At 44.9% G+C, this 25208-nt stretch overlaps 1 protein-coding gene across 1 annotated transcript; it reads left to right on the top strand.

Annotated features, from left to right (window-relative positions):
- The first annotated feature begins 21938 nt into the window (after nt 1–21938).
- Nucleotides 21939–23122, top strand: LOC132400393 (general transcription factor II-I repeat domain-containing protein 2-like). The gene is made up of 2 exons (XM_059981337.1): nt 21939–22711; nt 22797–23122. The coding sequence occupies exon 1, from the start codon at nt 22105–22107 to the stop codon at nt 22705–22707; it is 603 nt and encodes a 200-aa protein (XP_059837320.1). The 5' UTR covers nt 21939–22104; the 3' UTR covers nt 22708–22711; nt 22797–23122.
- The last annotated feature ends 2086 nt before the right edge of the window (nt 23123–25208 follow it).

The following is a 25208-nucleotide window of genomic DNA, read 5'->3' as shown; positions in this document are numbered from 1 at the left end:
CTGTTGTGTTTATGATTCCCATACACAAATCCTTTGACTTTTTTACACTGTTAAAGGTTTACAAAGCACGTCAGTGGGAGAAGTACAACACTACCAATCAGGTAATTTTAGTCTCCATGGGGTGCCTTCTGATAAAAACACAGTCACACATCAAAACAATTTGGAACAAGACTTCATCTTCTAACTGGCTACAGTTCCGGCATCAGGCACAATATCAAACTCATGGCTTCCTTCTCTGTATCAAAATGGATCATTCCTCCCCTTCATCAGACTGTGACTTGGCTCAGTTTGTCTATCTCCTTCGCGTTCTGAGCATGGCCACACACATACTAAGATCACATTTTATTTACACGGCTGCGACTGGAGACTTTCTGATTATTATGTCCCTTCCGGCATGTGACGGTGGTAAACTCAGAGTCAGCAATGGTACTGAACCTCAGGAGTAGGTGATTAGGCTTTCTCGTTGGAGATCGGTAAACTGCCGGTAGTGTGTGGCTGGATGAGTAGATCGTTTTCAGACTGGAAGGAGGTAGCGTTTGGAGTTCCCCAGAGATCAGTCCCTGACCACAATTGTTCACAGTGTAATGTCCCGGCGGAGGCAGCGAGATGTGAGATGTCCCAGTCTGCTGGTGACGCAGAAAGAGAGGAGTTGGGGGAGTGGAGGCTATTCACATGCAATTCCGTAGCTTTGCATTCAGTACATCGTGCACTGTGGGGCTGCAGTGGCGGGTTCCATTGTTGGGATCAGTTCACAGTCACTGTGGGCTATGAGGATTTTGTGCCATTCTCCAATTAAGAACCTCAGGCCGCGGAGCAAGTCTATAGTTTGTATATTGAAGTTGTATTCATGGCATTGTGATAATCAGATATTATAGCCCTCCACGCCCTCTGTATCCAGTCCAATCAATACTCGACTTCATTTGTAAATTTGGCCACAGGCCCATCAATACTGTCATCTGATTCATTGACACAAAACGGAAAAAGAAACGTTGCCAACACAGACCACTGTGGACCTCTTGGGTAGCAATCTCGGGATTTCTGCCTGTGCCACGTGCAAGCGATGAAAGAATAGCATGATCAGGCGATTTAACATGTGGCTGAGAGACTTGTGTAGGGGGCAGGGCTTCAGATTCCTGGATCACTGGGGCCTCTTCTGGGGGAGGTAAGACCAGTACCACAAGGACGGGTACACCTGAATCCAAAGAAGTTCAATATCCTAGCGGGCACATTTAATAAAACTGTTAGTGAGGGTTTAAACGAATTTGGCAAGGAGATGGGAATCGGAGTGATTGGGCTGAAGAAGGGGAGAACAGAAATAAATCAAAGATAGGGTGCAACAGATATTATAGAAAGAACAGGCAGGAGATCAAGCTTAATCAAAGCCAGTGGCATGTTAAAGGGCAATAGAGCCGTGGTGCAATTAAACCAGAAAAAGCAACAAATACTGGACTAGTGTTGTATTTGAATGCACGCAGCATAAGGAATAAAATGGGCGATCTTGAAATTCAGCTACAGATTGGCAAACATAACGTAGTGGCCATCTGTGAAACTTGGCTAAAGAACGGCTGCCATTGGGAGCTGAACGTCCAAGGCTGTAAGGTGTGTCAGAAAGATAGGTTAGTAGGCAAAGGAAGTGGTGTGGCACTGTGTACGCGAAATAATAAAAAATCACTGGAAAGAGGTGACATAGGATCGGAAGGTGTAGAGTCTCCATGGGTTGAATTAAGAAGTGGTTGAATTAAGAAATTTACGAAGGATGTCAATGATTTGGAGTAAGGTATTAATGGATCCATGGCTAAATTTGCTGATGATACAAAGATAGGTGGAGGAGCGCGTAGTGTTGAGGAAACAGAGAGGCTGCAAAGAGACTTCGATAGTTTAAGGGAATGGGCAAAGAAGTGGCAAATGGAATACCAATGTGGGAAAGTCAATGGTCATACACTTTGGTGGAAGAAATAAACGGGCAGACTACTATTTAGATGGAGAGAGAATTCAAAATGCAGAAATGCAAATGGAATTGGGAGTCCTTCTGCAGGATACCCTAAAGGTTAACTTGCAGGTTGAGTCAGTGGTGAAGAAGGCAAATTCAATGTTGGCAAACATTTCTAGAGGTATAGAATATAACAGCAGGGTTGAGATGGTGAGGCTCTATAAGGCACTAGTGAGATCACACAGACTACTGTGTGTAGTTTTGGGATCCTCATTTTAGAATTGATATACTGACAATGGAAAATGATCAGAGAAGATTCACGAGAATGATTCCAGGAATGAAAGGGTTACTGTATGAGGAACTTCTGGCAGCTCCTGGGCTGGATTCCCTGGAGTTCAGGAGAATAATGGGATCTCATAGAAACATTCTCAATGTTAAAAGACATGAACATATTAGATATGACAAACTTAATTTCCCATGTTCGGGGACTCTAGGACAAAAGGGCATGACTTCAAAATTCAAGGACGTCCATTCAGAACAGAGATGTGGAGAAATTACTTTAGTTAGTGGGTGGTAAATCTGTGGAATTTGCTGCCATGAGTGGCTGTGGAGCCAAGTCATTGGGTATATTTAAGGCAGAGATAGATAGTTTCTCGATTAGCCTGGGCATCAAAGTGTATGGGGTGAAAGCAGGGGAGTGGAGGTGACTGGAAGAACTGGATCAGCCCATGATTGAATGGCGGAGCAGACTCGATAGGCCGAGTGGCCTACTTCAGCTCCAATATTTTATGGTCTATTCCACTGTTTCGACCTGCAAAGTGCAGCCAATATTTCTGGGTATATAACCCATTCATACGATAATTTAGCCTTTAATATTTATCTGAGATTCTCATAAATGTGAACAGTTTAGTTAAGCTTCACTCCAGAATGTCCAAAGCAACAACGCAGTCAGTCAAATAGTTCCACACAATTAAAAGAGTTTATTACATTTTTTAACTTTTAAACTTTGTACTACTTATGTAATTAAACTATTTAATATGTATATTCTTATTTCAAAACACAATTGCTAAAACCTATTATTTCATAGTTGCCGAAATATATTGTTATGAATTAGATTCTGCTGCTGCAGCAGACACAACGAATTTCATGACATATACCGGTGCTATTAAACCTATATTTTGATATTGAGATGGGAGACCCACCACCCAGTTAAAACATATTTATAGACCCACCTGATCCCAGTTACCACAGTTCATTATGCAAAACTGAAACCTTTTCTATTTGTTCGCATTCCTCAGAAATAACAATAGTTCAGTTATGTTTCCTTCTGAGGTTCCAAACCAGAAGCTCACTCTGTCTAGTATTTCCACACAATTAAAATAATGAATTTGTTTATTATTATCACGTACTGATCTACAGTGAAAATCCTGCCTGACGTACCATCCACAAAGATCAATACATTGCAACAATGCATTGTTGCAATGTATGTATACATGCATGTATAACTGTGCCAAATTATTACGGCTGTAGAGAATGTGCAGTGCAGATAGACATAGGGTGCAGGGTCACGTCGAGTTACAATGTGAGGTCGACTACATTTTATCGGACTACAGACCATTCATTTGGCTTATAACCGCAGACAGGAAGTCGACCTTAAGCCTGGCGGTACGAGCTTTAAGGCTTTTGTATCTCACCCCCCCCCCCTCACCCCCAAATGGGGGAGCGAGTTTGCAGCAAGAATGTCAAGGTTGTGAGGAAATTTGAGTACACGCCCTGTTTTTCCGACGAAGTGTATGAAGAGTCCATGGAGGGGAGGATTGTTTCTCTGATGTTCTCTGCTCTCCATAGTTCTCTCCAGTTCGTTGCAGTCATGTGTAGAGCAGTAGCCATACGGGAGCGTGAAGTATCGACAAGAAACTCAGAGACCTCTGCCTTTACGCTGCCTTGTGTAGCTGGATCCTGGACTTCCTGTCAGATCGTTGGCAGGTGGTGAGAGTGGGCTCCCTCACCTCTGTCTCTCTGACCCTCAGCACACACACCCCATAGGGTTGTCTCCTTGCTCCTCTTTACTCTCTGTTCACCCATGACTTGTGTCGCCACCCACAGTTCCAATCTGCTTAAATCTGCCGACGACACTACATTGATTGACCTAAGCTCAAACAATAACGAGGCAGCCTACAGAGAAGAAGTCATCACTCGACACAGTGGTGTCAAGAAAACAACCTCTCCCTCATTGTGACAGTAAGGAGCTGGTTTTGGATTACAGGAAGAATGGAGACAGGGACCAAATTCAGCATTTCCAAGTCTGTTATTGCACATTTTAATATTGATCATGACACAATGTATTTTATATATTGTTAATGACATAAAACATATTTATAGATTGTTACTGACAGGGAATCGTATAATTTATGTTCTGTGTGCTATCTGAATGTACTTGCCACAACTCAGTATTTCTCTGTACCTGTACCTTCCCGTACTTGTGCACTTGGCAATAAATTCAACAGGACCTGAGAAAACTCAATGACATTTGATTAGTGACGATCGTCTTGGCAGCTCGGTAGGTCGAATGTATGAGACAGTACACTGTTAAATGCAAATCCCTGAACAGTGTTGATGATCAGAGGGATTTTAGACTCCAAGTTCGTCGCTCCCTGAAAGAGACTGCACAGATTGATTGGGTGGTTAAGAAGGCAAGTAGCATGGTTGTGTTTATTAGCTGAAGCATTGAGTTCAAAAGTTGAGAAGTTGTGTTGCAGCTGTTCCGAGCCTGCGGTCGTACTGTGACTGTTTCTTTAAGAGCGCCGGGGTGAGGAGGCGGGACTATGACGTCAGCCACAGGCTGACAGCAAACAGTGGGAGAGAGAGAGAGAGAGAGAGAGAGAGAGAGAGAGAGAGAGAGAGAGAGAGAGAGAGAGAGAGAGAGAGAGAGAATATATATATCAACTGAATAAGTATTTCACATCAGTCTTCATTGTTGAAGCAACTAGCGTGATGGTGAAAGTACAGATGTCAGTGGCCAGACGTCTGAGAAGTTGCCGTTTCTTGAGAGAAGGTGACTTACCTCTGACATCTCCCTTGCAGCTACTTTCAAGCTACTTTTACCTGCTGTTAGCCTATTCGTTCTGGGAAAGAGCCTGTGGTTGTCCACACGATCAATGACTCTCATCATCTTATGCACCTGCATGAATTCCCTGAACGATGAGCTCCCTGTGATTCTGACGTTCCCCAGGGCTCCGGACAAAGGTGGATAAACTCCTTCTTGCCCGCTCCTTTCAACGTTTCGAGTCATTTTCACTAATTTCAAAGGACAGATGTGTTGTTGCAATGCACCTCTAAAGTCTGACAGCAGACTAGCGAGTGAATCTTCGATGGAGCAGAGTCAGAATCCAAACAGTTGCCAGTCTGAGTCAGGGTCTGGCGCTCCAGAGAGAGATGTGGTCTAGAGTTTACAAGGAGGAGGAAGAGGAATCAGACCAGCATGATGTAGCTACAAATGAAAGATCAGAAACATTTGGAAACTGCTTGAACGAAAAAAAGGTTAATTTCTGCAAAATATCGATGTGTAGTTAAGAGTTCATCTCCAGGTTGGATTATTCAACAAAGACTGAGAGACCATTGCTGTCAGATCCGGACACCGCGCCCTGCCATCCCAGGACAATTCTGCTCTCTTCCGTCTCTCTCGGCCCCACGAATTGTAAACGGGCCCCGGGGAGCTTCAGGCCGATGTACCTTTCAGACCGAACTGAGCTCCAGCTGTCTAAATGCAAGGATTAGGAACTCGGAGAAAGGGAACAAAATCTTTTTCCATCACCAGTTGAGAAAATCACTTTTGTTCTACCTCCCAAAAAGTACTCTTTTCCATAGATGCTGCCTGGTCTGCTGAGTTCCTCCAGCATTTTGTGTGTGTTGCTTGTTCTACCTCCTCTTGTTCCGGACTTTTCTACCAGTCAGGACATGTTTTGACCCATTCTCTCTGGGTACATAACGATATCAAACACCTTTGACCTGGGTAACAAGTAGCTTTCACATCACAAATGTGCCAGACTCCAGTGAGACAGACTACTGTCCTTCCCTTCATGTTCATTGGCATTTCCATCAATGAGTTCACAAAGTCACTCAACTGGGGGAGTGTTCCAGTAAAATATTTATGTACAATACAGAAACTGGTGTTACCTGTGTGTATTGTGGTGACGCAAAAGTTGCTGGAGAATTTGCAAGTGGGAAGAAGTAGAGTGCTATTTGGAAGTCTGACTTTTTAAAGCATTATTTAGCAAGCAAATTACTTATGGTGTGCAAAAAAATCAGCTCTGGTGAAAAAATATCCTTCATTACCTGCTGCAGGCTTGCTACAAAGGCTGTGTGAGAGTGCAGATGAATTCGATCAAACCCAAATGAAATCAAAGTCCTTATTGACAGTGATTTGCTAGCTGTGAAAATGAATATCTCCCTATAAAAAATAAGTGTGCCCATTTTTTTTATCACTGAGTAAAAGCTGCACAGCGCAAGATTTTTGTGCACACTGGTTATTACAAATTAGAGGGAAAGTTGGGGAGAATACCAGTGTCCCTGACGCCCTCACCTGCAAGAAGTTCATCCAGCTGCAGCTTGTAACCCTGCACTTTAAGGAGCTGGAACTGGAAATGGATGAAATCTGGATCATCCATGAGTTGGAGGGAATTATAGATATGACATGAAGAGAGGTGAGTTAGACCCAAGGTGCAAGACACATGAATCTGGGCGAGAGTCAGAAAGGGGAATGAGGTTAAATAGCCATCACAGAGTACTCTTGTGGGCAGCACACATAACAACAGGTGGGCCACTTTAGAAACTGTTGGGGAGAGGTGGTATGACCTGACTGAAGAAAGTCAAAGGGGTGATAGGGGATTCACTAGTTAGGGAAATAAAACTTACCAGCTCGCAGAGGTCTAATATCCTAATGCTAACACCTGCTATTTCTACTGTGGCGGGGGAGGGTGTGTGGTTGAACTAAAGTTGTAATGGGTATTGGAGTCAGAATGACAGAACAGATAGTGGAGAGGTTGAATTGATTTGACTTTATTACTTATATCCTTCATATATATGAGTAGAAACCCTTACATTACATCTCCGTCTGAATGTGAAATATGCAGTTTATAGTAATTTATAATAAATAGTATGTACAACAGGACAGTCAATATCACATACAAATTTAACTGTGTCAGCTTGAATTAGTCAATTTGATGGTCTGGTGTAAGAAGCTGCCCTGGAGATTGTTGAAGCAACACACACTGACGTGCTTCGCCTTATAGATGCTGCCTGGCCTGCTGTGTTTCACCCGCATTTTGTGTGTGTTGCATGAATTTCCAGCATCTGCAGATTTCCTCGTGTTTGCTGGAGACTGCTGATCTTGGCTTTAATACTGAGGTACCGTTTCCCGGATTGTAGCAGCTCGAAAAGTTTGTGGTTGGGGTGACTTCGGGCCGTTTTTACAAACCTGTCTCTGTAAATGTCCTGAACCTTGGGAAGTTCACATCAACAGATGCGCTGGGCTGTCCGTACCACTCTATGCACAGCCCCATACCAGGCAGTGATACAGCCAGTCAGGGTGTCTTAATTGTGTCCCTCTAGAAAGTTCCTTGGATTTGGGATCCCATACCAAAATTCTTCAGACATCTGAGGTGAAAGAAGCGCTGTTGTGCCTTTTTCACCACACAGCCGATATGTACAGTCCACACGAGATCCTTGGTGATGTTTATGCCGAGGAACTTAAAGATGTTCACCCTCTCAACCGAGAGCCATTAATATCAATAAGGTTTATGCTGTCTCTATTCCTCCTGTACAGCACAAACAGCTCCTTTGTTTTTGTGACAATGAGGGACATTGTTTTCTTGACACCAGTCAGATGTTGTTCAGACCTCAGACAAAGTCTGTATTCAAAAGGTTGAGCATGGTGCGTTGAATGTGCTGAGCTGTGTATATCAAATGCAAGAAGCATCGTAGGAAATACAGATGAGTTCCCAACAGTCTGAAGGAATTAGAGGAACAAATTTGTAAAGGGATCGCAGACCATGCCAGAAACAAAGGTTGATGCAGTAAGTGATTTTAACTTTCCATATATTGACTGGGACTCCCATACTGTAAAAGGACTAGATGTGGTTGAGAGGGTCAAATGTGCCCTAAATCAGTACATAGAATTCCCGATGTAGAAGTGTGCAGTTAACTATTAGGAAATGATCCTGAGCTTGTGACAGAAATTAGTGTAGGGGAACACTTTGCATCTAGCGATCACAATGACATGAGATTCCAAATAAATATGGAAAAGGAGAGGTCTGCACCATGGGTTGAGATTCTAACTTGGAGAAATGTCAATTTTGATGGTATCAGAAAGGATCTGACAAGTGTGGTTTGGGACAGGCTGTTTTCTGGCCAAGGAGTACTCGTAAGTGGGAAGCTTTAAGAAGTGAAATTTTGAGGGTATAGAGTTTGTCCGTGCCTGCGAAAATAAAAGTTGAAAGGTAACTGGTACAGGGAACATCGGTTTTCGAGAGATAATGAGGCCTGGGATATTTTGATGCTCTTCATCCCTCAGGTTGTTGTCTGCTACCAAGACTCATTAATGACTACAACATCATAATTCCATGCCCTGAGCTCATCTGACATTTTTATTTGGTTGCCATCTGTTGGTTATTAAAAGCTTCCACACACTTTTTGCTTTTTTGTTTGCACTCTCTTTGGCTTTTATGTTGCTTTTAGCTTCTCATTTCAGCCACGATTGTGTCCTCCTGCTTTTCCGATGCTTCCACCTCTTTGGGATGTATCGATCACTCAGCTCCCGATTTGCTCCCAGAAACTCCAGCCATTGATGCTCCATTGTTATTCCTACCAGTTTCCCCTTCCAATCAAGTTTGGCCAGCTTATTTGCCATAGAAACATCGGGAAGTTCTGGACAGAAACATGCCATTTGGCCCATCTAGTCAATGACAAAACATTTAAGTTCTTTGATACAATGGCCTGCGCTGGGACCACAACCCTCCATACCGCCACCATCCAGGAACCTATCCAACCTTCACTTAAACAGTGAAACCGAGCTCATATTCACCAGTTGTACTGACATCTCACTCTACACATTCACAACCAATTCAGTGAAGAGTTTTTCCACGTGTTCCCCATAAATTTTCACCTTTCCCACTCACCCATGACCTCTGGTTGTCATCCCACTTAACATCAGTTGAAAAAGCCTGCTTACATTTACCCTTTGTCCATCTCCAGAATAAATAGAGATGAAAAATAAATATTTAACATCTCCAACATCTGCTTTGGTTCCACACGGGGATTGCCATTCCGGTCTTCCACTGGAACAACTTTGTGCCTTGCAATCCTTTTGCTCTTAATATGTCTCTAGAATCCCTAAGGATTATCCTTTATGTTTTCTGCGACCGCAAACTCATACCTTCCTTTAGCCTTCCTGGTTTATTTCTTATGTGTTCTCTTGCATTTCTTATACTCCATAAGAACCTGCCTGTCTATCCCTGTTATGCAACTCCATTTTGTGCTTCACCAGTGTCTCAATCTCTTGCAAACCATGGTTCCCTACAGCTTCTATCTTTACCTTTTATTCTGACAAGCTCATACCCGCTGTTTACTTTCAAAATTTCACTTTGAAGGCCTCCCACTTACCAAGCACACCTTTGCCATAAAGCAGCCTGTCCCAGTCCACAGTTGCCAGATCCTAGTGTCATAATTCCAGGTGTTGATCCAGGCCCTGAACACATCCACCTTTCCTACGCTGCTCCTTGTATTTAAATATACAGGGCTCAGCATATTCACTGCATCATGCTCAACGATTTTCGTTCCTGACTTTGTCTGAGGTCTGAACAACATCTGTCTCCCCAACCTCTCCACTATCTGTTCTGTTATTCAGGCTCTCTTTACTCCTGCAACTTTAGTTTAAACACCACTTCTCCCACCTCCCACCATGCAGCTCTATCACACCTTTGGTTTTCATCTCTCTGATCAATAAAAAGGAGGTGCATACCAGGTAAAGGCAAATAGGAACAAATGGGGTACTTATGAAGTGCAGGAAATTAAAGTAAACACTTATGAAAGAAATAGAAGGTGGCATGAGGTTGCCCCAGCAGATACGGTGAAGGAGAATCCTCAGGGATTCTGCATATATGTTAAAAGGAAAAAAAGCTTGCAAGGGAAAAAAATTAATCCTCTGGAAGATCAAAATTGTAATCCATATGAGGACTCAAGATTTAACCGTATGTCAATCACAGCACCGAAACAGGCCATCTCGGCCCTTCTAGTCCGTGCCGAACGATTACTCTCACCTAGTCCCACTGACATGCACTCAGCCCATAACCCTCCACTCCTTTCCTGTCCATATACCAATTCAATTTAACTTTAAATGACAATATCAAACCTGCCTCTACTACTTCTACTGGAAGCTCGTTCCACACAGCTACCAATCTCTGAGTAAAGAAGCTCCCCCTCGTGTTACCCCTAAACTTTTGCCCCCTAACTCTCAACTCATTTCCTCTTGTTTGAATCTCCTCTACTCTCAATGGAAAAAGCCTATCCACGTCAACTCTACCTATCCCCTTCATAATTTTAAATACCACTATCGAGCCCCCCCTCAACCTTCTACGCTCCAAAGAATAAAGACTTAACTTGTTCAACCTTTCTCTGTAACTTAGGTGCTGAAACCCGGGTAACGTTCTACTAAATCTCCTCCGTACTCTCCGGCGATGGCCGCTGTATATGGAGGTCTTTTATTTTTAACCTTTGGCGCGCTGCGCCACGCGCCTGCTCAGTCTAGCCTCTTTTCCCTGATCAGTTTAAGGAAACGGTTTCTCTCCGAGGATTCCTTTATTTTACTTAACCCCATATTTCCGCTCCACTCCCCACCACACCAGCTTTACGTCTTCCCTCTTCGCCTCTTGCTTCGATTTAAAAGATGTCTCTCTTCTCTGCACCGTGCCAAATGTGTCAGGCACCGAAGCTACTTGTATGTTGCTATCACTTTTGCACAGTACTGTATATCTGCATCCAGTGCATTTTCGGTGTGGGTGTGGTAAAGACACCATCAGCGTCAAGGGTGATTTATTTGTGGAACCACAGAAAAATTATTGAAATGTTAGTAAAGACATCTCATCTATTGTACATCACTCATGAGACGGACATAAGGCAGTGTGGGTGCACTGGAGGAGACTGTGCTGTCTGAGGCATATCCACGCTAAAATGTATGAAATGTTGGAGTTCATCCTGAATGTCCTCAGCTCCTGGCTATCTTTATCATTGTTTATTATGGGAAACAAGAACAGAGATTGTTGTGACATTGGCAGGGATCGTTGTACACTCCTTATCAGAACGTAATGTATCGAAAATCCAGGAGAGAGCTCATGTTGTGTCCTTATATAAGGAATGAAGCCATACACCAGGGAACTACTGGCAGGTGAGCTTCTCAACATTCAGATGGCCAGGATATACCTGCAGAGACACGTAGTGTCGCCAGCTGGGCGTCAGTTTGCAAAGAAGTGACATGTGGGATACAGCGTTCGGAGCTGCGTGCTATGAACGGATGATTTATGTGTAGAAAGGTGTCAGACAGGGGAGAAAATTCAGAATACATTTCAGTTACACTTTATCTTTTTGGCGGATGCTCAGCTCGATCATTCTGGTACCTTCCGTCCGACGTATTGTAGGTCACTTAACCTATGAGTATTGGACCTGAGAGCTGGATTCATTATTGAAAGAGGTGTGGAAGCGGAAAATATGGGGGTAAATAAAAATAAAAGGTAGGTGTTTAATCATTGGTAGGTTTTGGAGATGGCCGGGTATGGGTGCCGAAGGGTGTATTTTAATGTTGTGTCTCTCGGGCTGTAAACTAGCTTTATTCTCTACGCTGCCACGTTCCCCGATGTCCGCAGGTTCTGTAGCGTCAAGATGGAAAACACTGCCAACGCCTCTCATGAGTTAATTATAGTGTTACCAATTAGTTGAATAATTGACGTGAGCGAATACATATTTCGCTGCGCTGACCAATTGCTCTCTGAACTTGGACTGAGTTACCCCATAAATAAAGGTGTTTGTGCAGCAACTTAATATCATCAGCATGTATCCGGACTGTTCAAATATGTATTCGGAATCTTTGTAATTATTTGCGTCCAATCTGCCTATAGTATTATAAAGGAATTCGGCAACACTCACCGACCACAGGATGATGAAGCTTCCGGAGATGGTGAGGAGTAAGATCACAGACCTCCTCCTGCTCTCCATCTCCGGGTCACTGCGGTTCTCCGCCTTGCTCTGACCCCTCAGCTCCTTACGGACTCGACTGATCGCTAAAATGTGTCTGACCGTCAGAACGTTTAGTAGCAGAATTAACACGAACGGGAGTAACGGCGTTAGAACAGCAGAAAGCCATCTATACCCTACCCACCCGGGGTCCATATAGGTGTTCGGCTTTCGAACACAGTCCCAGGGTAAATTGTCAACCACTTTAACAGGACGATATACAAAGAAGAGGGGCATATTTTTAAAACAGAGTAGAATACCAGTAATTGTCAGAACCCCTGCCGCAGTTTTTACGGTGCAATACTTTACTTTGAATTCCTGGCAACAGATGGCGACGAAACGATCAAACGTAAAAGTGACAGTAAACCAGACAGAAAAGTCTGTGACTGAAAATCCAAGGACAGAGATCACACTGCATACGGGAGTGATGTCCAGGAAAGTCCCAGGGAAGTAATAATAACTGACGCGCCACAATATGACCCGAAAGACGATGGTGAGTAGATCCGCCGTTGCCATGGCCACCAGGTAGCGGGTGGTGCAGGTGGAGAGGCCGCACTTTCCCCGGGACAGGATCACAATCGCCACTAAGTTCACTGGAAGAGCAGCAGGAAGAATGAGTGAATTACTGTCTCTCCGCTCCGCGTGTCTCAGAGCAGGGATAAACTAGAAATTGAGAACAATCAAACTTTGCAGAGAACTCATTTCTGGTGGTTGAAAAGTGTAAAGCGGGAGTGACCGACGTCTGAAGCTGAGCTGCTGGGTGAACGGTTACAGAACGCGGTACGGGGAGAGGAACGCTGTTTGTCAAGGAGGCATTGTCAACTCATCGCCAAGGGCGCGATGGAAAAATCAACATCAATTTCGCACCAGAAGGTTCTCGACTAGTGTGTAAAGCCTGGATACCTCGGCGACTGTCTCAACGATGCTAATTCCCGAGCTCCTGTCATTATTATCTCTGTTCACTTCCAAAGTTCTGCGTTGAAAGCAATTTTATTTCCCGCAGTTGCATGTCTTATTCTCGCTTCTTTTGTATTCTGTAGCTACTCTTCTTCGTGGTTCCTTCACACTCTGTCAATGGATCTGAACAGAAAGTTTCAGGTTTCGCTGTTAAGGATTTGCCTGGCCCGCTGAACTTCAAGATATTTTGCACGTTAGTGATTAAGCCATCTAATTTTCAAAGGAAAGTCGATGCAGAGACTTCAAAGCATTTGTCACTCTCAGGGTTGCTCCGAATACTTGCAATCCGGATCTCCACCCACGCTTCCTCCGCGGTTTTCTCCGTGGCACATTCCGACCAGACTGCCTTGCTTCTTCCGGGGCGCCGAAGGGGCGACTCGGGCAGCTGCAAGAATCTCAATGAGGACGATTAAATATTCTCGTTTCAGCCGGTCACAGCTAAAAAGAACAACGATTTCCTGAGCCAACGGTTCGGCGCCCCGGAAGTAAGGCACACACTCAGCGATTCAAGAACAGCTTCTTCCTCTCTGCTATTCGATTCCTAAATGGGCTTTGAAGCTACCTCACTCTTCTAATATGCACTTCTTCTGTATTTTTCACATTAAAAATAATCTATTCATAATTTTTCATAACTATTGTAGATCTCATAATAATTTTCCATTTATTATTGTTGCTATCATCATCATCTCTGCTAGATTACGTATTGCATTGAAAAGACCTTGACGGGAGTTTTCTGGAGACCCCCATACAGTGGAAGGTATATTATCCAAAAATTTCAGCGGAAGAGAGAAAATGCATGCTAAAACATCAATGTTACAATAGTCATGGGAGAGAGTCATGCAGATATATTGGGAAAATCAGGTAGGTGCAGGATCCCAAAAGGGGAATTTCCCAGAATGCCCACAAGATGGCTTTTTCGAGCAGCTCCCGGTTGAGCCAGCTGGGGATCAGCTATTCTTGATTGGGTGTTCTGCAATGAACATGAATTAATTAGAGCACTTAAGGTGAAATAACTCACAACGGCAAGTGATCTTGAAATATTGGAATTCATCCTGAAATGTGAGAAGGAGAAGCTAAAATGAGATGTACCAGTATAACTGTAGAATAAAGAGAATTACAGAGAGAAGAACTGGCCAAAATTGCCGTTGATATCTGTTTACAACTTTTTACTTTAGTGAATCTCTTCGTCAACTTATCCATTTTTGATAAACAGTGTGTATGCCATTCCCAATGCTTCGTTATCTCGCACAGTTAACTCATACAGTTGGCTCCCAAATTCTGCTTTTTTTTTTGTAGTTCTGTGCACAGTAGTACTTAATGTCCCTACTCACGTCAACAATACGACGAGAAACAGAGCTATTACTCAGGGGAGTTCATTTTAAAATACGGGTATCCATTTTGAGAACAGTGGTGAGCATATCTCATGCAACAGGGATTAATAATCATTCACTAATGGTCAGAGATTTTTCACACTTTGTTATCATTTTGCAAAAGTTATGAGAAGCAATGAGACCACAATGAGAAGCTAAAGACATTTTTAGCTTTCCTAGTAAATGACTCGAGTGTACAACGCTTTTCAAAAGCTTATTTCATCTTCTGGAACTGAGTAACACCATAGGTAGCGTTTTCAGGGTGTATTTTACAGAAGCGTTCCTGCAATCTTGATGGTTCCAGTGTTTCATTAGGCAGTATAAGACAAACGGAGCGTCGCTGATCTAACGGAAATAGAATAAAACCATACTCCAGGTACAAAAAGACGCATTTTTTGTAGTTTCTGATTCTTAGCAGAATTTGAATTCAAATCCTCATAGCCTTCAGACTCATAGAGACCCTGCTGTACGTATTAATCCATCATTATCGGGGCTAGACTGTGAAATTGCATGAACTCGTTCCGTGCTGCGAGACAAGGGGAACTCTGGTTGCTAATTTATGCCTGTTATCCCAATAATGCCTGTTAAGCTGGTAAGGTGGGAAGAGGTTGCCGGGTTTCAGACGGTTGTGACAACGAGTGCCGCCGCCTGCGGTGCTATGGCTCTTTCTGTGTTCCAAGGCCTGGCCTACTTACCGTCGATAAGGTCTGGTGTCTCAGGTTATAGAACATAGACACTTACAGCACGTTACAGGCCCTTCGGCCCGCAATGCTGTGCCGCCCATGTGGCTTAGTCTCGAAATTGACTGGAATTTCCCTCTATTTTTATCAGCTCGATGTACCTGTCTACCACGCTCTTAAAAGACCCTATTGTATCCACTTCCGTCGCTGCCACCGGCAGTGTATTACACGCACGCACCACTTTCTGCATGACAAACTTACCCCCGACATCTCCTCGGTACCTATTTCCAAGCGCTTCAAAATATGCGGCCTCGTGTTAGCCATTTCATCCCTGAAAAAGTGCCACTGGGTCTCTACACGATCAATGCCCCTCGTCAACTTATACACCTCTATCAGCTCAGCTGTCATCCTCCATCACTCCAAGGAGAAAAGGCCAAGTGCGCTGAAACTACTTTCGTTAGGCACGCTCTCCAATCGAGGCAACAGCCTTGTAAATCTCCTCTGCACTCTCTGTATTGCATCTACATTTTTCCTGTAGTGAGGTGACCAGAACTGAACACAGTATTCCAAGTGGGTCTGATCAAGGTCTTATGTAGCTGATCTTGACACTTACCGCCTCACCAAGAATCTTGAATGCCCCCGACCACTGCTATTTTCCCCCAAAGTCCCCTTGGGATACGTAACGGCCCACGGTGGGAATCACTGTTTAGCGACGATATTTTTTTTTCATATTTCTGTACTGAACTTTCATTTCTGTTCAGCAGTGTGTATTTCTTAACAGAACAGCACACGGCCACATTGAGTGTCAATTCCCGTTTTCGTTGATGAAAATGTATCCTCAGGGAAGTAAGAGGAAGCGGTAGTGAGGAGTATAGAGAGATAATATCGGGACCACAGAGAGACAGGATGAGTGGTGGTAGAGAAAGATTGGGAGACGAGGGAGCGAGAGAGAGACGGGGAGAGAGAGGAAAAGAGAAAGACAACGACTAGGTCAGCGACACAGACCGAGGAGAGATGGGAGTGGAGACGCGGAGGGGAGAAACAGAAACAGGGAAGGAAGAGAGTGGCGGGAATTGAGGTGGACGTGAGTAAGAAATGAACAGGAAGTGATAGACGGTGAAAAGGCAGGCGTGGGAGAAAGAGAGGGATAGAGGAGAGAGGGGGAAATAATAGTAGAGGTAGAGAGATTGGGGAGTTAAAGTGCGATAGAAACCAGCGAGGAAGACGGGGGAGATAAGCGAGGGAAAATGGTTTGATATCTCTCTTCGTGAGAGAGGCACGACAGGAATTGATAAGGACCGCTCATTTTAGCTGGAGATGGATGGAGATTTCAGGAATTCCAAATCTTGCATACAATTTTCTTTGGGGTCAATAACGTGTCTATCTATCTAGCTAGTTGATTATACAATTTTTGGGGTTCGTTGTCCCCAGAGTGTGGAGGCCGGTTGGCTGGGTGTATTTGAGGGGAAGATAGATAATGATACAAGGTAGCAAGGGGAATGGGCACAGGAGAATATATCAGCCACGATCATAAGACACAGCAGGAGAATTCCTCCTCATTTCTGTTCTAAGTTGAGGTCCCTCTATTCTGAAAGTGGTCCTCCTAATCCTGGACTCTGCACTGTAGGGAACATCCTCTCCACATCCACTCTATCTGTGTCCTCTGATCCCAGACTCCCCCACCAGAGGAATGATCCTCTCCACATCTATTCTATCTCTGCCTTTCAGTATTCAAGAACCACACCCACCCACCCCGCCTCATTAATTTAAACTGCAGCGGAAACAGGCCCAGAGACATCAGATGCTCCTCGTGCTTTAACCCTGTCAGTCCCGGAAACATTCTCATGAGCGTCCTCTGGACCCTCTTCAATTCCAGCACGTCTTTTCTGAGATGAGGGGGCCACATCACCAAACTCAAAATCACTAAAAGCAGAATATGCCATGTGAAACCAGAAAATGCATTACAGGATCCTGCAACAGTTTAATTTAATCTGATTGCTTACACAGGCACAATCAAGTGACAAACACCTTTCACCAAATTCGTGCTTTAAGATACAAAATCGTGACATACACCATATAGCATTATAAATGCAATCCTGATCCAGTTTTAAAGTCAGGACCCTGCAATTATATTACGACCGATCCATTATTAGAGTTTTGATAATACCTGGTACCTGTCCGGATATAACATTACAGGATAAATATGCAATAACAATTTATTTGATAGGTTTGGCCATTCCGAACACACACAACGCGCGGAAATAAGTTAGCGTAAGACACCAGAAATATGCTGATGACAGAGGAAAATGAACGACTATGGTTCATGAGCAGGGTAAACATTGTCCCATTGTAATACACTGTATTCGACTGGTATCATCCCAAAATCACTACACAATAGCAGAAAACATTTCGATCTGCAAGGCAATATTTATGCAAATCTCCAGAAAGGCACAATACTAAATAGCACTGCAGTAGTCAAAAAGTTCCAAGCGATTGAGAAATAAACGTGCTTGTCTGTATCCACAACTCAATTTTATCAGTTTCAGCTGAGATAAAAAAAATAAAAAAATAATAATACACATGCGATTCTATTGGCGTGAACGTAGAGGAGAGTCAACACGCAATTCGATCGGATGGATATTGATTAGAAATGAGGAAGTGGGATGATACTACTCTCCTCGAAGCAGAGTTGGCATCGGAGGATTCTGTAAGAATTTGCGCAATAATGCATGAGTTCTGCGGTGTTAAATATTCCTCCGTAACGTGTTTGTCTAATGCAACGGACAAGTGCATGCTTTACTGTAACATTGTGTTGACATCTTTTTTTTCATTTCTTTCTTATGCAAAAGACGAAAGTAGCGAATGAGTGGCAATTTTACCGATTTGGTCGTGAATGTCCCCAGAACCCGTTCCATTTTCTCATGACAAAAAAGGGTCTGACGGTGACGAGGGCGGGAATGTGGTGGAAAACTAAACATAAAAGGTGGGATGAGCTTAAGGATTGGTTGGAGTGGAGGTGGCGGGGTGCGGGTGTCGGAGAGTCTGTTCCTGTGTTGTGTTTCTCTCGGGCTCGAAACCGGATTTACTCTCCCGCTGCCACCTTCTCCGATGTCCGCCGGTTCTGTAGAGTCAAGATTGAAAACATTGCAGCCGCCTCCGAGAAGAGCTGAGATATGTTGTTTGTTAACTAGTTGAATAATTGTCGTGAGCGGATATTTCGCTGCGCTGACGAACAGCTCTCTGAACTTGGACTGAGTTACTCCGTAAATAACGCGTTTATGCAGCAACTTAATATCATCAGCAAGTCTCCGGTGTGTTGTAAAATTTATTCAGAATGGCTGTAATGATTTTGATCCAATTCGGCGATAATGTTGACATTTTCATCCGGGTTGTCTACACACATCACAGACGGCAGGGGACCCAGTACAGATCCCCAGAGAACGCCACTAATCCAGACCTCCAGTTAGAATAGCTCCCTTCACCCACCACTCTATGTCTTCAACGTGTAACCCAGTTCTGAATCCAACTCACCATGCATCCCCAACATCTTAATCTTCTGGATGAGCCTCCCATGTGGGACATTGTCAAAGGCCTCACAAAAAGGTGTCAAAACAATTTCCTGAGCTTGACCATCAATCATCCTCATCACTACATGAATAAAATTAATCAATTTAGTAAGATACAATTTGCTCCAAACAAAGCCATGTTGGCTCCGCCTAATAAAGCTACGGATTTACAAATACTCATCAATCCTATCCCTACCACTGACAGTGTAAAAACTTCCAATATTATCCCTGGTTCCCTTCTTGAATAATAGATCAACATTGGCTGCTCACAAGTCCTCCAGGACCTAAGGGAGGACACAAAGATATTGGCCAAGGCCACAACAATCTCTTCACTTGCCTCTGTCAATAATCTGTGGAGTATCCCATCAGGCCTGAGATTTATCCATTTTAATGCTATTTAAAAGTCCGAGGCTACCTCGTCAATTACCTCAACATGCTTGAATATATTAATACGCTTTGCTTTGATTTCCACGTGCTCAACGTCCTTGTCTTTGGTAAATACTGGTGTATAGTATTCGTTATAAACCTCAACCACATCCTTTATATCGATCCAAATGTTCCCCTCCCCATTTGTCCTTGAGTGGTCCCACCCTCTCCCTTGTTATCCTCTTGCTCTTGATATATGTATAGAATGCTTTGAGATTATGTTTAACCATTCTTGCCCAGGAGATTTTTTGCGCCGTCATGGCTTTCCCAATTCTCCTCGAGCTTTTTTTCTTGGAGTTCTTTTCTGGCTTCATATTAATCCTCCAAGTATCTGTTTGATTCTAGCTTCCTAAGCTTTACCTACTTTCCGTTTTATTCAGGACTACATTCATGACATCCCTCAGCATACCTGGTTTTCCACCTTGCCATCGTTGTCCTTCCTTCTGACTGGAACGAACCTGTCCCGTACTCTGTGTAGTTAGACTTGAAAGACACTCCCCATGTTGGATGTGGACTTGCCCAAAAACAACTGTTCACTGTTAACTCTCCTTCCTTCTTGATAATCTCTCGATATTTGCCCTGCTGCAGTTTAATACTCACCCGCAAAGTTTATGCTTACTCCCTTCTGTACTTTTCATTCTCCATTCACCACAAAGTTATTTCCAGCCGTTACCACCATTTCTGCTGCAGAGGAAAGTCTCTATCTGTCCACTCGATCTACTGTATGCTTCTGATCAACTTGTACACCAATATCAAGTCAGTTCTCCTCCGCCTTTGCTCCAAAAAGAAACACCCTCCGCGTTGCCCTTACGGCATTTATTAAACTTTATTATGTTTCTGTTTTAAATAATTTATTTGCAACTATTTCTAGTTAAAGATGAAGTTCATTGTCTGTGATGTATCGCGACATGTGATGACATCACCCCCCCCCCCCTTCGGTTTCGTCGCGGCTTGTGGGTAAGTTCCGGTTCGGAGAATGAGGAAAGGTGGGGGCCGTGTGTACAGCATGAACGTGAAGTGCTCCGTGTCTACCCACAAAGAAACATTAGAGAAGAAACGCCGTAAGTTCATATAACTAGTACTTGAAGTAAAAATATTAACGCGGATTCTGTTAAAGGAAGCGATGGTTGGAGCGGCGCACGAGGCGGCTCGAGCCTGGCGGCGGTTTGACGCGACCACTCCCTCCCCGGGTGGCTGAAGACACTCGGTAAAAGAAAAGAGCGCGCGTGGTCTCAAGAATGAAACAGATACTGAATATATTTTGTATTATTTTATCAACAGTTTTCACCATACCTTAATGTGGAAGAGTGAACAGTAAACGGTTAATCTTCATTGGCTCCGGTTAACTTGGTGTTTAGTCAGAGTTTCCGCACGCTGCACGAGAACACTGCACCCTCGCTCGCTCAAAAGGTTCAACTGAGCACAAGCTCTCTAATCCAGGCAGCATCCTGGTAAGCCTCCTCTGCACCCTCTCTGTCCTTCCTAGAATGAGGCGCTCAGAACTGAACACAATATTCCAAGTGCGGTCTAACCAGGATGTTTAGAGCTACAACATGACCTCGTGGCTCCTGAACTCAATCCCCTCACTAATGTAGCCGACACCCAATTCGTCTTCTTCAACTGCCTATCAACGTGTGAAGAAACATTGCGGGATCTGTGAATGTGGACCCTACCATCACTCTGTTCCACCAGACTGCTAACAATCCTGCTGTTAACCCTGTACTCTACCTTCAAATTCGTCCTTCCAAAGTGAATCACTTCACACTTTTCTGTGTTGAACTCCATCTGGCACTTCTCATCCCTGTTCTGCATCATGTCAATGTCTTGTTGTGACCTACGACAATCTTCTACACTACCCACAACTCTAGCAATCTCCATATCATCTGCAAACTTACGAATTCCACCCTTCCACTTACTCAAACGAATTATTTATATTTAAGAAAATCGCTAAAAACGGGATCACAGAACAGATCCCTGCACGTCACCACCGGTAACCAACCTCCATGGAAAAAAAAACTCTCCATAATTATCTTTTTCCTTCTCTGGATAAAAAACAGTTTTGAATACACCAAACAAATTTCCCTGGATACTGAAATAGCCTATCATGGTGAAACCTAACAAATGCCTTATTTAAATCCATTTTTAGCTCTTCAAATGAATGTCAACATTGCATTCGCCTTCTTCACAAACGGATCAATCTGGAGGTTAACCTTTTGGGGTAGCTTGCACAAGGACTCCCAAGACCCTTTGCGTCTCTGCATTTTGAATTCTCTCCCCATCTAAGTAATAGTCTGCCTGGCTATTTCTTCCACCAAAGTGCATGACCATACACTTTCCAACATTGTATTTCCCTTGCCACTTCTTTGCCCATTACCCTAAACCGGGGGTCGGCAACCTGCGGCTCCCGAGCCATTTGTGGCTCTTTCACCTCTGTGCTGCGGCTCCCTGTGGCTTTGGGAAATAATTGGTCAGTATTTAATTAAAATGTATTTTATGTTAGTTTGTTAGCTTTTGAAATGTAATTATGGTGATCTTGTACAACCTAAGTGTAGCGACACATTTCCTGCCACATCCGAAACGGCTCACAATTAGCCAGCATTCCGGCTAAGGGAGATAGCCTACGGGGGTTTGTGAGTACGCGTCTTTTGCAGCATCTGCGTCCATGGGGGCTGGGTTGAGGGAGGCTTAAAAGCAAGGCTGTTTAGTTCGAATAAAGCTATCTTTGACTGCAGTTTACTGACACCGCTACAACGTGTTTTTATCGCTGGCTGTCCAGACGGAAGGTGCTGAAACGCTTTGTCGCGTGTCTGGAAGAAGTGAAAACTTTCCTGGGCAGCAAAGGGCTCACCTTTCCTGAGCTGGAACAGCCAGAGTGGCTGGAAAAGCTACACTTCATGGTAGACATGACAGCGCACCTGAACACGCTGAACACAGCTCTTCAGGGGAAAGGACGTACAGCCCTGCACATGTTGGAGGATGTTTTGGCATTCGAGCGCAAGTTGACAGTGCTTGCCAGAGATTTACAGAAAGGCACTTTGTCTCACTTCCCCAATTTGAGAGAGTTCAAACAAGGTCACGACATGATAATTTCGGAGTATTTACATTCTGCAATCATCGCAATGCAAACATCGTTTGGGAAACGCTTCTGTGAGTTCAGAGAGGAAAAAAACACATTATCCTTCCCGGTCACTCCCTTAAGCATCGATCCTTCCCTACTGAATACGACTGCATTGGCAGGTGTGAGTCAACCTGATCTTGAGATGGAACTGGCCGACATAGCCGACAAAGACATATGGGTGTCCAAGTTTAGACGCTTGACAGCAGACCTTGAAGATGTTGCCCGTCAGAAGGCCGTTCTTGCTCAGAAACACAAATGGAGTGATATTGAAAACCTCACAGATGACAGCTTGCGATCCTGTGTAAAGATGAAGGTGACATCATACAGCCCTGATGTGCAGACGCTGTGCGCTGAGGTCCAGGAGCAGAAATCCCATTAACCAAGTATGATAAATATTTTAATTGCCTATTATTTTACTTATATTCATATTTTTTCATAGTTCAGTGAAATAGTCCTTTCATTTTTCAGGATGACAGCTGGCTGACGTTATTTTTGGTTTGCTGCTGGCGGAAAATTTAAGTTCGGCGTTTTTCATAAATACAAGAAGGACTCAAATAGACATTGAATATTTTACTTAAAAGTAACTTTCAACCCAACGTCTTTTTTTCGGAGTTCAAAATGTTTTTGTTGCATGCAGAAATGTAATTTCGTTTTCTCTGCAGGAGTTCATCAATAGTTTGTTTATACATAGCATAAAGGCAAAAAAAAAAACGTTGTATGCAGTGTTATTTCATTTTAAATGTCAAACGGGTTTTGCGGCTCCCAGTGTTTTCTTTTCTGTGGGAAACGGGTCCAAGTGGCTCTTTCAGTGGTAAAGGTTGCTGACCCCTGCCCTAAACTATTTAAGTCTCTCTGCAGGTTCTCTGTGTCGTCAACACTACCCGCTCCTCCACCTATCTTCGTATCTTCGGCAAATTTAGCCACAAATCCACTAATCCCATACTCTAAATCATTGACGTATATCATAAAAAGCAGCAGTCCCAACACCGACCCCTGAGGAACTCCACTGGTAACCGGCAGCCAGCCAGAATAGGATCCCTTTATTCCCACTTTCTGTTTTCTGAAGACTAGCCAATGCTCCACGCATGCTAGTAACTTTCCTGTAATTCCATGGGCTCTTATCTTGCTAAGCAGCCTCGTATGCGGCAGCTTGTCAAAGGCCTTCTGAAAATCCAAGTACACCTTTTTGTACCCTACTTGTAATTTCCTCAAAGAATTGAAGTTTAGTTTATCAGGCAGAATTTTCCTTTCAGGAAACCGTGCTGACTTTGGCCTATCTTGTCATGTGCTGTCGGGAACGGGGACAGGATTGGATCCAAATGCAGGACGCAGGGACTGAAGAACTAGGGGTAGGACAGGATGGGGATGCCATGGCATGTACGGGGTAATGCAGGCAGGGCTGAGTCACGGAGGTCAGGCAGGCAGGACAGGGTCCCAGAGTTCAGACGCGAGGAAATCTGCAGATGCTGGAGTTCAGGCAAGGCAGGAGGATCCCAGAGTTCAGGCAAGGCAGGCTGAGCAGGATTCCAGAGATTCAGTGAGGCAGGCGGAGCAGGCAGGCTGAGCAGGATTCCAGAGTTCAGGCGAGGCAGGAAGATCCCCCTGGGGCGGGCGCATAGCTCCCGGGCAGGGCCGCATCCCAGGCGGAAACACGGAGGCCAGGGCAAGGCGCGGACACCTGGGCAGGTGTGGGGCACAACCCATCTGAGGTGAGGGGTAGGAAGGGGACCGAGTCCCCCCACTGGGCAACGGCAGACGGCTTGTCTTCCCCGACAGAGGAAACAGACAGGAAGGGACAGAACCACCCGAGGGGCAACGGCGACGGCCTGGCTTACCTAACGGAGCCAAGGGACAGAACCACCCGAGGAGTACCGGCGACGGCCTGACTTACCCGACGGAGGCGAGGGAACAGAAAGGAGCTGGGTCCAGGGTGAGTAGCAGGACTACTGTGATACGTTGGGTAAATTGGGAAAGGCAACGGACAGCGTGACAGCGCGGACAAGGCGAAGAAAGCGGAACAGCGGGACCAGCGCACACGAGAGAAGCAGGGGAACAAGACCAACGAGACAGAACAGATACGGAGCAGGCCGGCAACCAGGGCAGAACAGGATACGAAGCAGGCCAGCAACCAGAGCAGAGCAGGGTACGGAACAGGGCGGCAAACAGAGCAGAACCGGATCTGGACCGGGCGAACAGGTATCGAGCAGGATTCAGAGCCAGCGGACCAGGTACTGAGCAGGATTCAGAGCCCGCAGACCAGGTACAGAGCAGGATTCAGAACCGGCGACCAGGGACAGAGCAGGATTCAGAGCCGGCGGACCAGGTACTGAGCAGGATTCAGAGCCCGCAGACCAGGTACAGAGCAGGATTCAGAACCGGCGACCAGGGACAGAGCAGGATTCAGAGCCGGCGGACCAGGGACAGAGCAGGATTCAGAGCCGGCGGACCAGGGACAGAGCAGGATTCAGAGCCGGCGGACCAGGGACAGAGCAGGATTCAGAGCCGGTGGACCAGGGACAGAGCAGGATTCAGAGCCGCTGGACCAGGGACAGAGCAGGATTCAGAGCCGGCGGACCAGGGACAGAGCAGGATTCAGAGCCGGCGGACCAGGGACAGAGCAGGATTCAGAGCCGGCGGACCAGGGACAAAGCGGGTTAAACCGGCTTCGGAGCAGGTTGACCCCGAGTCCCTTATAAACACCTGGCCCCTAATAGGCAACAGGTGCACCTCCTTAAGCCAAGATGATCCAATGGCTCCAGGTAACAGGAGGGCTGGCTGCAAGTCCTGGAGTCCAGAGTCCGCGGACTGGAGTAAGACCCGGAAGGCGGGCTCCGCACCGGACCCTAACATGTGCCTCCAGGTGCTGCATGATCTCATCAT

The sequence above is a fragment of the Hypanus sabinus genome, chromosome 10, assembly GCF_030144855.1.
Source record: "Hypanus sabinus isolate sHypSab1 chromosome 10, sHypSab1.hap1, whole genome shotgun sequence".
Lineage (NCBI taxonomy): Eukaryota > Metazoa > Chordata > Chondrichthyes > Myliobatiformes > Dasyatidae > Hypanus > Hypanus sabinus.
Note: the sequence above shows the minus strand (reverse complement) of the source record. Positions and strands in the feature narration are given on the sequence as shown.

Excerpts from the sequence above, each read along its gene's own strand:
- LOC132400393 (XM_059981337.1), top strand. The coding sequence starts at position 22,105 with ATGGTAGACATGACAGCGCACCTGAACACGCTGAACACAGCTCTTCAG.